General features: G+C 43.1%; 1 protein-coding gene across 4 annotated transcripts in view; it reads left to right on the top strand.

Annotated features, from left to right (window-relative positions):
- Positions 1 to 14,410, top strand: part of rnf34b (ring finger protein 34b) — an 18,528-nt gene extending 4,118 nt beyond the window's left edge. Inside the window, exons 2-8 of one of the 4 annotated variants that reach the window (XM_017410428.2) lie at positions 5,032 to 5,250; positions 7,363 to 7,848; positions 11,961 to 12,023; positions 12,123 to 12,324; positions 12,407 to 12,430; positions 13,074 to 13,115; positions 14,203 to 14,410. In XM_017410428.2, coding sequence (XP_017265917.1) covers positions 5,032 to 5,250; positions 7,363 to 7,848; positions 11,961 to 12,023; positions 12,123 to 12,324; positions 12,407 to 12,430; positions 13,074 to 13,115; positions 14,203 to 14,387 — 1,221 coding nt within the window. In that variant the 3' untranslated portion in view covers positions 14,388 to 14,410. Of the gene's footprint in view, positions 1 to 5,031; positions 5,260 to 7,362; positions 7,849 to 11,960; positions 12,024 to 12,122; positions 12,325 to 12,406; positions 12,431 to 13,073; positions 13,116 to 14,202 lie in introns of all 4 variants that reach the window. The other 3 variants (XM_037979279.1, XM_017410430.2, XM_037979280.1) reach the window with 3 other exon arrangements.
- The last annotated feature ends 6 nt before the right edge of the window (positions 14,411 to 14,416 follow it).

Here is a 14,416-nt window from a genome sequence, read left to right as displayed (position 1 = left end):
CCCCGACAGCATTATCTCCAGCTGAATTGACTTTTCAGAGCGCGAGTGGCATTTCCAGCTGATGCAAGAGGAGAAAATGAGAAATAGGAAATGAAAGAGAGGCGGCGGATGATGTTTCAGATGTAGGAAGTTAACTCTGAAAAGCATCATAACGCCATCTGTTTTGGCGCACGCCTGCATACCGACGGCAAAGACCTGGTCCGAGCAGGGAGAGTTCAGCCTGAGACGGTGGGAACATGTCAGCTGTCAGAGACGGACACGGTTTAAAGAGACTGCGACCTTCTCAGTGGAGTCCTGCTCTCCTGCGACAGCGTCAACATTCCCCACAGTGCTTCTGCTTCTCAGTCTGATAAGATTCAGGTTTATTTTACGTCTCGATGATGAATTTTAGTTTGTGGCGAGGGTTTACTGAAAGCTGCACAGACTCTCTAACTCATATGCGCCAATATTTCCACAGACCTGTCAAAAGATTTAGCTTTATATCTAAATATCTGCAATACAAGCAGTGAGGCTGCCATTTTTGTCAGTGGTTTTAAATTTGATGGCATAATCTCAGTTAAACCTAACTAAATTAATAAACGTCCTTTTATTTCTACTATTATTTTAGATGGCTGAGTGAATGAGAAACAAATTGTAAAACAGTTTATAGAACCTAAAGAGGGCTTAAAAAGGTGGACTTCTTATAAAATAAAAGTATGGGCATGCATTGAAAGTAAAAACTCACATTTTTTGTGTTTTTTTGGTTTTTGAAAGATGAACTTGTCACAAAGATGCACCAATCATAGCTGTGTTGGCCGATTCCGCTTTCCGATTTTTGTGCATCTCTGACCTGCTAATACCGATTTTTTTTTGCTTGATTACAGTTTTTTTTTTAAGTGCATTTCTTAGATAAATTCAGCCTACATTGGCTCAAAGTTTTTCAACAAGCTGTCGACATGTCCAAATCCATCATGTTCTGCAACAGATGGGCTGAAAGCTCAAAAGGTCATCTGTCATTCATTTCCCCTGTTTTTTTGTTTGTTTGTTTGTTTTTAATCAGGCTATAGAAGATACAGGCTATAAAGTTGTGTCCAAAGAAAGCCTAACACTTATCTGCAGCTGCTCAGAGAAAATATGATAGTCAGATGAACTGAATGTCCGTGAGTTATGGAATTACAGTTTGTCGCTGAGGAGCTGCTTGTTTAGTGTCTGTTTAAAGCAGTAGTCTCCAATCCTGGTCCTCGAGTGCCACTATCCTGCATGTTTTACTTGTTTCTCTGCTCCAACACACCTGATTTGAATCAATGGGTGATTAACAGGCTTCTGCAGAACATGAAGAGGTGATTTAACCACTGAATCAGGTGTGTTGGAGCAGGGAAACAAGTAAAACATGCAGGATAGTGGCCCTTGAGGACCAGGATTGGAGACCCCTGGTTTAAAGCCTTGAACACCTCTGGATGGGATGTCGCCATCAACCCCAGGAGTGTGCATCTTGTAGAGGGGAGGTGCTGCGGCGACGGCTCAATTTGGAGACGGCGTAATACCTCTGGGCAGAGTCCCATGATCTTTAAGGCGTTTTTCTGGACGTTATCCAAAACTGGTCTTGGGAAGCATTCACCCAGGCAGGGCAGGAGTACTCCAAAATACGTCTGACCTGAGCTTTTTAGACGTTGGCTCTGCCCCGAGTGTCAGGTTTGCTGGCCAGTCTGTGTAATGCCCCAAGGCGCTGTCCTAGACACGTGGCGAGCCCATGTAAGTTTGCTACAGAAACACAGACTTAGAATCTGCATCTTCTCACTGAGATTGATTTTCGAGTTTCCATACAAGAGATCATATTGCAATGGAATCCACTCTGTTGTCTGTTGAAGAATCCTCGTTCCCAAAGGAAATTGAGTTTATAGTGAAGAAGCAGCTGGTTCCTAAAATGGAAAACCCTCTCAGCCTGTATAAACAGCTATAGTTCAACAGAACGGGCCATATAGTAAATTTGAAAATAAAATGTCCGATTCTGGTCATCAGACCGGTCCGTTCCTAAAAATATGCACCCCTGCTTCCAGAAAACCTCATAAAAACTGAGCTGAATTCCTTCAGAGCGATGACTCTGGTGCGTTGTCTGGCTCTTTTTACTTCAGTCCTAGTTAAACACGGCGGTCTGTGTGACCCAATTAGCTCTGTTTTAGGTTCCTTGATGTTTGCAGTTTTTTGAATTTTGATCTCTAAAAGCTGATTTTATGAGGTCAGATAACTCTTCATCCACACGAGCTTTCCTCCCCCGTGGCTTTTCTATTTAAGTCTGAGCCTCTGTCGGTATTTGTTGCTTTGCTCCCTCAGCGGATTTATGCGCGTGTGTGCGTGTGTGTGTGTGTGTGTGTGTGTGTGTGTGTGTGTGTGGTCATGCACTGTAGTTTTCCGATTGTATTCTAACAGCAGTCTGTGAAATGTCTCAATTATTTGCCAAAAATCTGGCATTCATTGTGCCCTACGGTGGCTTTTGGAAAAACAAAAATTAATACTTCATTTCCTGAGGTGCACAGCTCATGTAGAAAGCATTTGTCACTCTTTTGGTTGGGACTCCCTGCATGCAGAGCTTTCAGTGTGCTAATGGAAGTGATGGGGGGGGAGTGAAGCTGCTGGCTAAAAGCCAAAAAAACCCTCATTTTTTATGGCCGGGCCGCAGTGGATTCTCATCCTGGAGAATGTGGTAAATATTCATTTTAGTGGCTTAAATCCCAGATGAGGGAGGATGAGTAACCCGGAAGACTGTTAGGCAGCAAAACGCTGGGTCAAGTTGATGCCAAAGGCAAGTAATGTGAGTTATGGAGTGTGGTTTTATTGCAGATGGAGCGCTGCAGGAGTATATGCTAAACAAGTCTCACTGAGGAAAAGATGGAGGGGAAAAAAAGAAAATTCCAACAGAAACTTGGACTCTGTTAGGAAAATCTTCCTTTTAATTATTTTAGCCATCACTAGAATCATAATATTTCTGGTTAGGGTTAGGGTTAGGGTTAGGGTTAGGGTTAGATTGGATTAAAACAAAAATACTGCTTTTCTTGCATTTATGTCATGTTGAAGCGTATCAGGAAGACATGCTTTCTATAGTTTACCTTGTTTTACATTCACCATTTTATTACTAAATCAAAAGCCGTAGCATTCTCTGATTACGTCGCCTGTAATCATATGCATTATGGCATTATGTCACACTCAGAGTATGTGCTGCGAATGACTCTCTGCTACTACCACATCAGCTCTTATCTCAGTACCTGTAAATCTGACTGAGTTAGAGCCTTTTTTGTGTTGGTTAATATTGATAAGCTGTGGGGGGCTCTCTTGAATTAGATCCAATCGGTAATAAGTTGTAGCTTCAATGATTAGTTTGCGAAAGTTTCATTAAAATTTGTCCAGTGGTTCAGGAGTTATTTTGCTAACAGACAAACAGGGTTGGCTCAATTTTAAGCAAAGATCTCACACAATGTTCCAGTGTTGTAAATACCAGTCAACTCCAGCACAATATTTGTAAAACTGACTGAATTATAGCCATTTTTATGTTTTCTAAGGTGAGTTAGCTGCAGCAGCCATCTTGAACTAGGTTGACACACGGGCAAAAACATTATCGTTCACCTTTGGCTTTCAATGGTGTGCAACAATTAAAGGAAAATGAAATGATTATTAACGAGTGCAGTTTTTTGCAGCCCTATGCAAGAGATTAAAGTGAAAGGATTCAAGGTTTTAGCTCTGCAGGTAAACAACAGATGGGTGGGATGAGGCGGGTGAGCAAAGAAACAGATAGACTTTGCTATAAGCTATGAAATATAAATATATATGAGAAGTAAATAATTTGGACACTGTCCGTGCGCCTGCCTGCAGCGAGGACAGAGCTTCCTCCTCATCATGACTCTACAAACAGCGCCTTGTTCCTACAGTTTACGTAACGAATCCTTGAGCAGATGGGTGAGGTCGGATCACAGGATGTTTGTGACGGGTCAGAGACGAGCGCTGCCTTTAAGACGAGACGTGGCAGCACCCTGTGAATCCCATTGTTTTCCCGCACAGAGCCGGGAACCACAGAGAGGGCTTTTATATTATGCTCATGTCAGCTATTGATTCTGCCGGCCGGGGAACAACAGGAGACGTATTCTCCTCTCCCTGTCCTCCCCCTTTCCTCCTCCTCCTCCTCCTCCTCCTCTCATCTGTATGCTCCAAGGAAGTGTGGTGGCTCCCATCGCAGCATCTTTGCTCCTTGTCTCTGTGCTGTCAGAGCGAAGCAGGAGGCTGAAAAGTCCTGACTTTTAATACTTACATCCAGAAACACAGGATCTTACATTTCCCTTAACCCAGCTTAATAACTCCTCTAATATCTTTTAAGTGACTTACAGTCTAACTCAATACTTTATACTAAACTGTTCATCCAAAGTTAAGTTATTTAGTAAGGATCATACACAATAAAAACATTACATTCATAAAAAGACAGGTGTGTTGTGCCATATTTAGCCAACGGCAAATTTCCATCTGCAGTCCCTTGGCAGCTACACACGACACACACAAGATAAAACACACATTCACATAATCAATACCACCAAAAGAAAATAGCCTCCAGTTACTCTGGAAATTCAGAGTAAATATTTTCAGAAATGAACCTAACGTGCCTTGAGGGAACTCATATTGCTCGCCACCTTGAAAGCCAAGACCTCGTGCGAGTCTGTCCCATTCAAGACGGCCGAACCAAACGTGACATATCTCAGGCAGTTTTACAGATACTGAGCTCAGATTTGGAGTGGTAGTAGCTGAGAGTCACCCCCATCACATACCGTAAGTGTGACGGGGGGTGAGATCTGCATTTACAGCTTCGCCAATAATTATTGGAGTCAACTCTGTTTGTATCTCATGGAGTTTAATGAAACTCTCAGAAAGGGTTCACTGGGCATGCAGCTATAAGTGATTAACTTTTGGAGTCAACTCAGTTCAAAATAAGCCCCCCCCCCCCAAAAAAAAAAAAAAAAGAAAGACTAGTTATACCTGAGTGAATTGGATGTGGTGTGTGTGTGTCCTCCGCAGGCGGGGGCCTCGTCCATGTGGGCGTCATGCTGTGGGCTGCTGAACGAGGTGATGGGCACGGGGACGGTGCGAGCGCAGCAGCCGGGCTTCGGAGCGGGAGCGGGGCCCTTCCGCTTCGCCCCCAGCACGGGATACTCCACCTACCCCCCCACCAGCTCAGGGAGCGCTGGGCAGCTGTGCAAGGCCTGCGGACTGGCCTTTTCCGTCTTCAGACGCAAGGTGAGCACGGTGAGGCTGAAGACAACGACCAACGGGGGGGTTTCTCTGACGTTTAGACACCAGCGTGCATTAATACAAACCTCCATCTTCAGATTATCTTACAGTAATTATTTTCATATCCCTTTCTCCATAATAGTTTGGTAAAAAAAAATGTTAACAAAAGCAGAATGCATTAATTTGAAACCCTATGTTCAATTTTTAATAGTACAAAGATAAAATATTACATTTTTTATGCATGCTCTTATCTAATTTAATTAGATTTCACCTTTCTTTTTTTCTTGGTTTGATAAATTACTGAACTATCATCACCTGGACCTCAATTTCTCATATATCTGATAGCAGAAAATTTGAGTCTTGCCTGAGGAACAATCTGATATTTATCTAATTTTAAGGTATATAAGTTGCGTTTTATACCTGTTGCTTTATGGTAACACATTAATTGTGACATTTCCAGGATCTCTGCCCAGCTCAGAGTTTACTGGCTTGCACAGATGTGTCTTCCAGCACATCTGCCGCTCTCCGCTTCCTCTTTGCTCACAACTTAAGATCCCGCTTTCATCCTCCACCACAACCAGTCGCCTTCTCTGACGGCGGGTCGACTCCCGTTTCAGTGTCGGCGTGATATTTTCATAGTGTGAAGAAAGAAAGAAAGAAAAAAAAAGTCCTGCCATGAGGATTAGGAACAGCTGATTGAAGAAAAGCATCTGTTCCGCTGGAAAAATGTGCTCCTGGTGGATGTGGAGCCAGTTGTGCTCCAGAGATAAGGAAATGTTTACCACCGTGGCCGACCTGCTTTTCTGTCCATTTGAAGTGTCAATCTACTCCGTCGCTCTGTATCAGTGTTAAGCCCGTTAAATGTCAAACATCACCGGGAGCTACTGGAGCTTCTCTTTGCTCCGACTGGTTTAAAGTTGATCTTTTTGTTGCTTATTTCCATAGATTGTCTTTCAAACACAAGCCAGGTGATGGATAACTGAAATGGCCTAAAGGATGATACAGTAAATGCATAAATATGTATGAATATCGATGCACGTATTTAAAAAAGTGTTGTTTTATTCAGGATTTATTTCTATTTCCATTTTTCTTTTATTTCCCTAAACTACATTACCTTTTTATGCTACTGTATGCTAAATGCAAAATGGCAGCTACGATGCAATTAGCTTGTTTATTCAATGGACTGACAGCGTGTGTTAATTACAGTAATTATTAATTTGCATAAAGCATATAGCTGTGTTGTATTGACTTTTTAAGGTTGACTGCTATTGGATTATTGCTCTGACTTCACCTTATACTGTAAGTTAAGTTAGCGCTAGCCATGAGTGCTAAAAGGTGCTAATAACCCGAGCAGCTTGTGGAGTCTGCTGGTGATTTAATTGTTCTTGGACGCTGGAGTTTCAGAGATCCTGACGTGAAAAGTTTAATATTCGTCATCAGCCTCAACCTCAAAATCCAATATGGCTTCCTACAAAATGGAAGTAGCTGCAGTAATAAACTTCGGTTTATATCTCATTTAGTCAGTCGTGCACCTCTCTTAGATGGGTTAAAGCATTTAGAGAAATCAGGAGTTAAGGAGAAAGGAATTACATAAATGATAAAAATACATATGACTTTCAAAATTTGACAAAAACAAACAGAATAAAATGCAAATACATTTTAAAAAGACAGATAAATACAGAGATAAAAGTAATAAATAATAATCTTTCTTTAATTTTTATTGGTACAATACTACGTTTAATAATCCATTTACATATTTTTGTATAGTTTTTGATTTTGTTAGCTTCAGTCTTCCGTAAATTGACTCTTAAAACCAATTTTATGTCAGTAGTTTTACAGGGGTTTCAAAAACAATATCCATCTGATCTCAAACTGTGTCACTTTTTGTTTTGTTCATCAAAGCAACTCTATTTGTCAGCACCTTTTCTCAGATAAACCCCCTCACCACAGATGCTTCATTTATTCATCAAAGCAACATGAGCAGCAAAGACTTAAGTTACAAATCAGAGCCTTGTTAAGAAAGAAAAAATTGATGAAAACAAACTCAAGGACAGGTTTGGTTGCTTCATTCAGAAGAAGGATAAGTGATGGTGTAACTCTTGCTCCCCTGTTCTGCAGCACATCTGCTGTGACTGTAAGAAGAGCTTCTGCGCCCTTTGCTCCGTGCTGCAGGAAAACCTGCACTGCTGCACGACCTGCCACCTGCTGCGGGGCACGGCCTTCCAGCGGCCTCGCCTCATGCAACTCCGGGTCAAAGACCTGCGCCAGTACCTACTGCTGCGCAACATCCCCACAGACACGTGCAGGGAGAAGGAGGACCTGGTGGACCTGGTGCTCTGCCATCAGGGGGCGCGGGCGGCCCCGAGGCCCGTGATGGAGGAGGACGAGGATGAAGAGGAGGAGGAGGACGACGAGGACGAGGACACGCACGAAGAAGACGAGGAAGACGAAGGGGGAGACGACACAGACAGTCTGCACTCGCTCCCGCAGTCGCGCGCGGCGTCTCCCCCCTCGGCGACACGCTCCGCCTCTGAGCAGTCGGTCCTGTCTGCCTCTCAGGGAGACGCGCTCAGCCCGAGCGACAGTTCAGGGACCACCAGCCAGGTTTGGGCACACAGGCACCCCCACCCCCCCCATTAACATACGCTGCGCTTCCTTCACATCTGTCCTCATTCTGTCCAAAATAATTAATTTCAAAGGTGTAACAAACTTATTTACAAGATTCGCAGAGGCTGTTTGAAGTCAGACAAACATCCGCCCTCCTGTGAATATACAACCCCAATTCTGTGACAGCTGGGTCGATGTGGAAAATGTAAATAAAAGCAGAATGCAGCGGTAATCAGAGCTCATAAACCCATGTTTGCTTCACAATGGAACATAGTAAACATCCAGTATTTACACAAAAAAAAAATTGTTCCATTGTTGAACTTTAAGGCAGCAACACATCTCAATAAAATCAACAAAAGGCTGTAAAAGTAAGTGGTACAAATAAGAAACAACTGGAGGAGCATTTTGAAACTAATCAGGTTAATTGGCACCATGCCAGGGAGAGGACTGGGTCCAAAAGACAATTTAGACTTGCTTGGCAGAGGTTTACTAGTCTGTGAAACACTAAAGAGAGACAGACTATCTGGCCTGTTATCAGAGCACAGGCCTAAATCCTGCCTCTCTGATGGTATGGGGGTGCATTAGAGCCTATGGCATGGGCAGCTTATACATGTGAAATGGCTCCATCGATGCCAAACAGTAAATCCAGGTTTTAGAGCAACAACTGCTCCCATCCAGTCGAGGTCTGTTTCAGCATCTTTCAGCAAGACATCGCTAAACTGCTACTGCATCCATAACAGCAGCATGGCTTCACAGCAGAAGAGTCCAGGAGCTGAACCGACCTGCCTGCAGTCCAGACTTCTCCACAAATGAAAACATTTGGTGCATCATGAAATGAAAAATCCAGCAAAGTAGACTGAATTCCACAGACAGAATGGGACAACGTTCCCTCCAAAACCTCCAGCAGCTGCTCTCCTCAGGTCCAGATGTTTACAGACTGATGTTAGAAGAAGAGGAGATGCTCCACAGTAGTAAACGTAGCCCTGATGTGTTGCTGCCATCAGTTTAGACATTTGTTCTGTTTTCTGTGCTCCACTGTGGATGAAGTTTATGAGTTTTGACAACTCCTGTCTTCTGTTTTCACTGACATTTTATGCAACATCCCAACTTTTCCATAACTGGGGTCGTGGCTTTCGATGCCGTGTTTCAATTTTGTTAAGCTTCTGAAATGTTGTGAATGAACCCAACAAATCCACCAGACTCTGGTGACTCGTCTGTGGTCAGAAAAACCTCCCCCGTGACATCTGGAAACAGCTGCGTTTGTGTGCGATCCCAGAGCCGCCATACCAGCCGGCGAGGCAGTTTAAGCTCTTTGCCTTTTATAGGTTCGTTACATCAGACCATGATTCTATTATGTAATCTGCACAGAGTTAAAGAAAAAAAAAACACCCTGCAGTGTCACAGATGCAACCTGGGAACTGAAACTCCACATCACGTCCTTTGACTCAGTGTTTTTGCACAAAGAATTAAGATGTTTAATCTTAAACATTGTTATTTATTATTGCAACCAAATGCAAATGTATTATTAGGCAGAGCAACAAATTCTGACACACATTGTGACTTTATCTTGTTTATGAAGACTTTAATACCAGACAAAAGTAAAGCTGCAATCAGCATTTTGATTAAAATATTATTATACTGAAATCAGATGTAATGAAATGTGTCGTTTGTGCAGCAGGAATTAATTATCACCTGCTGCCAAAGGGCAAATAGCAGGCAATAATATCTTTCCCTGAGTCTGTGTGTCTGTTAGCAAAATATCTCATGAACCACTGGATGAATTTTGATGAAATTTTCAGGATATAATCATTGGATGGACGTCTACGACTGATTAACTTTTGAGGTCAACCCAACTCAAGCCAGCCACAGCAGCTAGTTGACCGTACAAAACATACAAATGGTTGTAATTCAGTCAGTTTAGCAAATGTTGTACTAGGATTTGGTGTGGTAGTAGCTGGGAGTCATTCACAACACATGCTTTGAGCACTAGTTCTATAGCATGAGATCACACATAATGTTGTTTTCAAGGTTTGACAAAAAACTGCTGCCCAAAAAATAAAACTGCTAAAACTTTGTAATTTCTCAGCAGATGATCTTAGTCTAAAACTCTGGCGTGAAAGGCGGTGGGTGATATGCATCGGCTTGGCTTTTAATGCATTTTAAGAAAAGATTTAATGCTTTTGTTGAATTTTTTCTCGTGGCACATCTTTGGGGGCATTTTTTTCACACTTTTTAGTTCGCTGTCAGCTGACGGTTTGCCAAAAGTGTGTCTTGCTCCAGTTTTAAAATGACTGCAGCTATAACATAAAGTCTCTCAGCCTCACTTTTGAGGATTTTTTTTTGTTGTTTCCAGTTCGGGCTGGAGGAGGATGAAGCCTCTCAGCTGTCACGGCATCAGTAAACAGTTCTGCCACACGGAACAGCGCCTCCTTCTGTTGGTCACTGGATATTTACGATCCTGAGCCTTTCCGCTCATTCTCGCCTTGTTCCATTCATCTTTTTACAGACTAATGCTGCGGAAACGCTCTGCCTTTATTTCAGGGACGACTCTAATCTTGACTTTTTTTTATTCCTGAGTCTCATTGAAGCTTTGCACTTTGGGGTAAAGCTTCTGTCATTCGGGAACTTTTCTCATCTCTCATGGAGATATGCCTGTCTTTTGAAGACATGTTGTTTGGGGAGTATCCTGAGATCGTCCATCACTGAGATGAAGGTGGTTGTAGTTTGTGGAACTCAGCAGTGTTGGTCATTTTGGCCGGTCGAAATATTCCCTCTGTCGGGGAGTTAAAGAAGCTGGAGATCTGCGTGAAGGTTCGTAAGCAGGAGCAGGAAGTTAAGGAGCAGGAAAACTAGCAAAGGCTAAGACCCAAATACTCATACTCAAGGAAGCAGGAACTAAAGAAGCACAAGCCGAAGGAATCCACTGAAAAAGAAAACGCTGTTTCAAAATAAAACAGAAAGCAAAGCTAAATCAAACTAATAGTAGGAACATAACTAAATGCGAGGCCCAAAGGATAAAGGAAGAAAATGAAAAAAAAACAAAAAAACGACTCCTTTCTCCAGGTTTGCGTCTCTGAGGAGCCTGGTCTGAGCAAGGCCACGCTGACGGATGCATTATTAAAACCTCTTCATTAAGACGGCGGTCTGTTGGAATGTTGCTGAGGCACAGAAAGAGACAAGAAACTCCATCATATTAAATATTACAGGCTGTCTTTTGTCAAGCAGATAAAAGGAGAAAAGCACATAAGTGGCTGAGATAAAACAGAGCTGCACTCACAACCAGACCTCCTTTTATTCCAGTAAAGTCCTGACTTGCGGGTCAATTAATTGCCGATCTGGGTTTGTAATCAAACGCATTCATAGGAACAGATGCAACTTAACGAAACTGATTATATCTAGATTGATGGAGTCAAGCAATATTATAAAGTAGAATTAAAGTGCATCTTGTGATATGTTTACTGACAGTTGTTGGGTTGAATATTTTTCCAGAAATGCTTTTTCAAAGCTGAACCACCACCCTCATAACGGCACACTCCTCCTTTGACCGCTGAGCCGCCAGATACAGCTCCTGTAATCATTACTGCTGGAAACCAGGGAGAAGTCAACATATTTATTGGAGAAATTGACTCAAACGGTTGCTTTAAATAAATTCCGCCAAGAAGAAAAGTGTGAAAATGGAGAAAAGTCTACAAAATGTTTAATAATAGATTTCAAAAATCATCATAACTATGATGCTATTGGGCTACAACAATTTATTTAATGTTCTTATGCTTCTGTGAAAAGAAAGGCATTTTACTGCAAAATAAAGACCAAAGTTCTGTCTTTTAGGCTTTGAATTATGTTTGAACTGCTGGTTGTGACACAATGTTGAACAGATCTCCTGTTTAGCATTTAAGATTCCTCTTATTTCGCCTAAGATGACTTTGAGTGATGTGTGAACATGAGACAGCATATTGCTCTCTTTACCCATAAATTAGATTTATTTTGGAGAAATTGTTCCCCTTTGAGCCCTATTATGAGGAGCTATTGATTTCACCAACAGACCTAAACGTTCAGCATCGCTCTGAAGGCAGGGAAACTGGTTTAACGTTTGATTTCATGTCCCACAGGAGCATGAGGGAACTCCAACAGCGTCTCTTTTGAACCTGGAGCCGGCGGAGACCATCTTAGAGGTGCGGCTGCTTGTTTCTGCTTCACGTCTGCCGAGCGGGCTGATGCTTATCTAACCGAGCGCTCTGAGTCACAGCTGTGCTCCTGTGCCGTTGCTGCAGGTCAGCCCGGCCACGCAGAGGAGGATCAGGGCCTCGCTGTCTGATCTCGACAACGAGGCGGCGATCGAGAACCTCTCCGTCCGGCAGCTCAAAGAGATCCTCGCCAGGAACTTCGTCAACTACTCCGGCTGCTGCGAGAAGTGGGAGCTGCTGGAGCGGGTGCACCGGCTCTACAGGGAAAACGAACAGAACAGGAAATCCAGTGAGTTTGATCTCAGCTGATCCGCGCTGTGACCTCTGGTGGCTTGTGTAACTAAAATACTTCTGTTCTTCTGTTCTTTCAGTGGAAAACGTGAGCATAACTGCAGGTAAATGGAGAATTTCTTTCTGCAAAAAGCCAGTGTGAATGCTGAACCTGAGACGTTAAAGAAAACGAGCTGAACAGAGATTAAAAGGAGTAAAACGGGGGCTACGATGAGCAGAACACAAGCTAAAAGTAGCAGAACAGTAGCTAGAAGTCAAAAGCAGCAAATAAGTGGCTGAAAGCAACAGAGCAGCAGCTAAACTGAACAAAACAGGAGCTAAAATTACCAAAAGAGAGGCTAAAATTAGCAAAACAGTAACCAAATGTAGCAAACAGTTCCAGCTAAAATTGGCTCAATTTGCTAAAATTAGTACAGGAGGTAAAAGCACCAAACTGTAGCTAAAATGAGCAAAGCAGTAGCTACAAAAGCAGAACAGTAGCTAAAAGGAGCACAAGAAGACAAAAACAGAGCGAGCATGCTGAAGCAGATTTCACAAAGAAAAATGGTTTGAAGAGAATTTATTTTCAAGAAAGTTAAAGATTTCGGATGATTTTTGGATGCTGATAACACAGCCAGCTTACTAACATGAGGACACATTTGATGCAAAGAATGTTGTATAATTTGCTCCTTTAATATCTTTTATGCAGCTGCTCCTTCCTAAACTAACAGATTTTTTTTCTTGCTGCTCCCTTTTTTATCTGTAAAGTGGTTGCATATCCCCCATCTCTTTGCAACAGTGGAGTTAGAGGTAAGAGCTTCTTTAAAAAAAAAAAAAAGTCATCCTTTTCATCCATGAATCGCTGTGCTCTGCACTCATCTTGCCAGCAGTGAACATTAAAGGCATGCTGCAGTCAGTTTCTATGATAATTTGATCCTTTACATCATCCTGTTTGTTATCATATTATGGTCACCGTTTCCTGCCTGGTTCAGTGTCTCCGCATACTCCTGTTCTGTGTGTGTGATCTCATTTAATCCTGAGAGACAGCCTCTCATCCTGTCATTAATGTGCTCCATTAAAGCTTTTACATCATGATGAGCCATCATTTTCCTTCGGTGGCAGCACGTCTCCGTCAGGTGTAATTACATTGTCGAGCGTCCTCGCTGACAGGAGCCGGCTCGGGGATCTTATTAGCCCACTTAGCATTCAGCTGGGCCGCGAGGCTGCGGGCCGGTGGACTCCTTTCCTGTCGTGACGCGAGCGGAGGGAGCCAGATTTAGGTCAGATCAGTCAGCTCCTGGCTCCCATAAGTCGGTGCCCTGACATGATTTAACTGGTTTGATTTGCGCGTCTCTTCCTCCAAGCTGTTGATTGAACTGGAGAAAACAACAATCAGCTGCATAAAAAAGCAAATCAAGAGGAGACTACATGACAAACAGATCGAGAAGCAGTGTTTAGGAATTAGGTCACAGAACTGCAGATTGCCACCAGCTGAAAACCTGTTGCCGTACTGCGCAGGAACATGCTCACATATGAGGCAGATGTGCTAATTCTTCGTGCAAATCTTGAAAGTCAGAGTTTGGAACAGAATCGGCTGAGTTATAGCTACTTTTTGTGCTCGCCCATGTCAGATAGCTGTAGCAGGCTGATTCCAAGCATAAATTAGCTGTAGATATACATCCAGTGATTGCTTTCTGAAAGTTTCATCAAAATCGATCCACTGCTTCTTGAGAAATTTGGCTAACAGACAGACAGAAACACACTCATTGCACGATTGCTCGTCCTTCATGGCGGCGGCTTCATCAGCAGCATAATTAAGTCCATATTCCAGCCGTCTCCTTGTAATGCATTATTCAAACACCTGTTAACTGACGGCCCGTTTCTTCATCCCCCCCAGACGGCGTCAGAGCTCAGCTGGCGGCAGACGAGAACCTCTGTCGCATCTGCATGGACGCCATCATCGACTGCGTGCTGCTGGAATGCGGCCACATGGTCACCTGCACCAAATGCGGGAAGCGGATGAGCGAGTGCCCCATCTGCAGGCAGTACGTGGTGCGGGCCGTGCATGTCTTCAAGTCCTAAAGCTCGTGCACGTGGGCCAACCCCCCCCC

This window comes from Kryptolebias marmoratus, linkage group LG14 (genome assembly GCF_001649575.2).
Source record: "Kryptolebias marmoratus isolate JLee-2015 linkage group LG14, ASM164957v2, whole genome shotgun sequence".
Taxonomy (NCBI): domain Eukaryota; kingdom Metazoa; phylum Chordata; class Actinopteri; order Cyprinodontiformes; family Rivulidae; genus Kryptolebias; species Kryptolebias marmoratus.
Note: the sequence above shows the minus strand (reverse complement) of the source record. Positions and strands in the feature narration are given on the sequence as shown.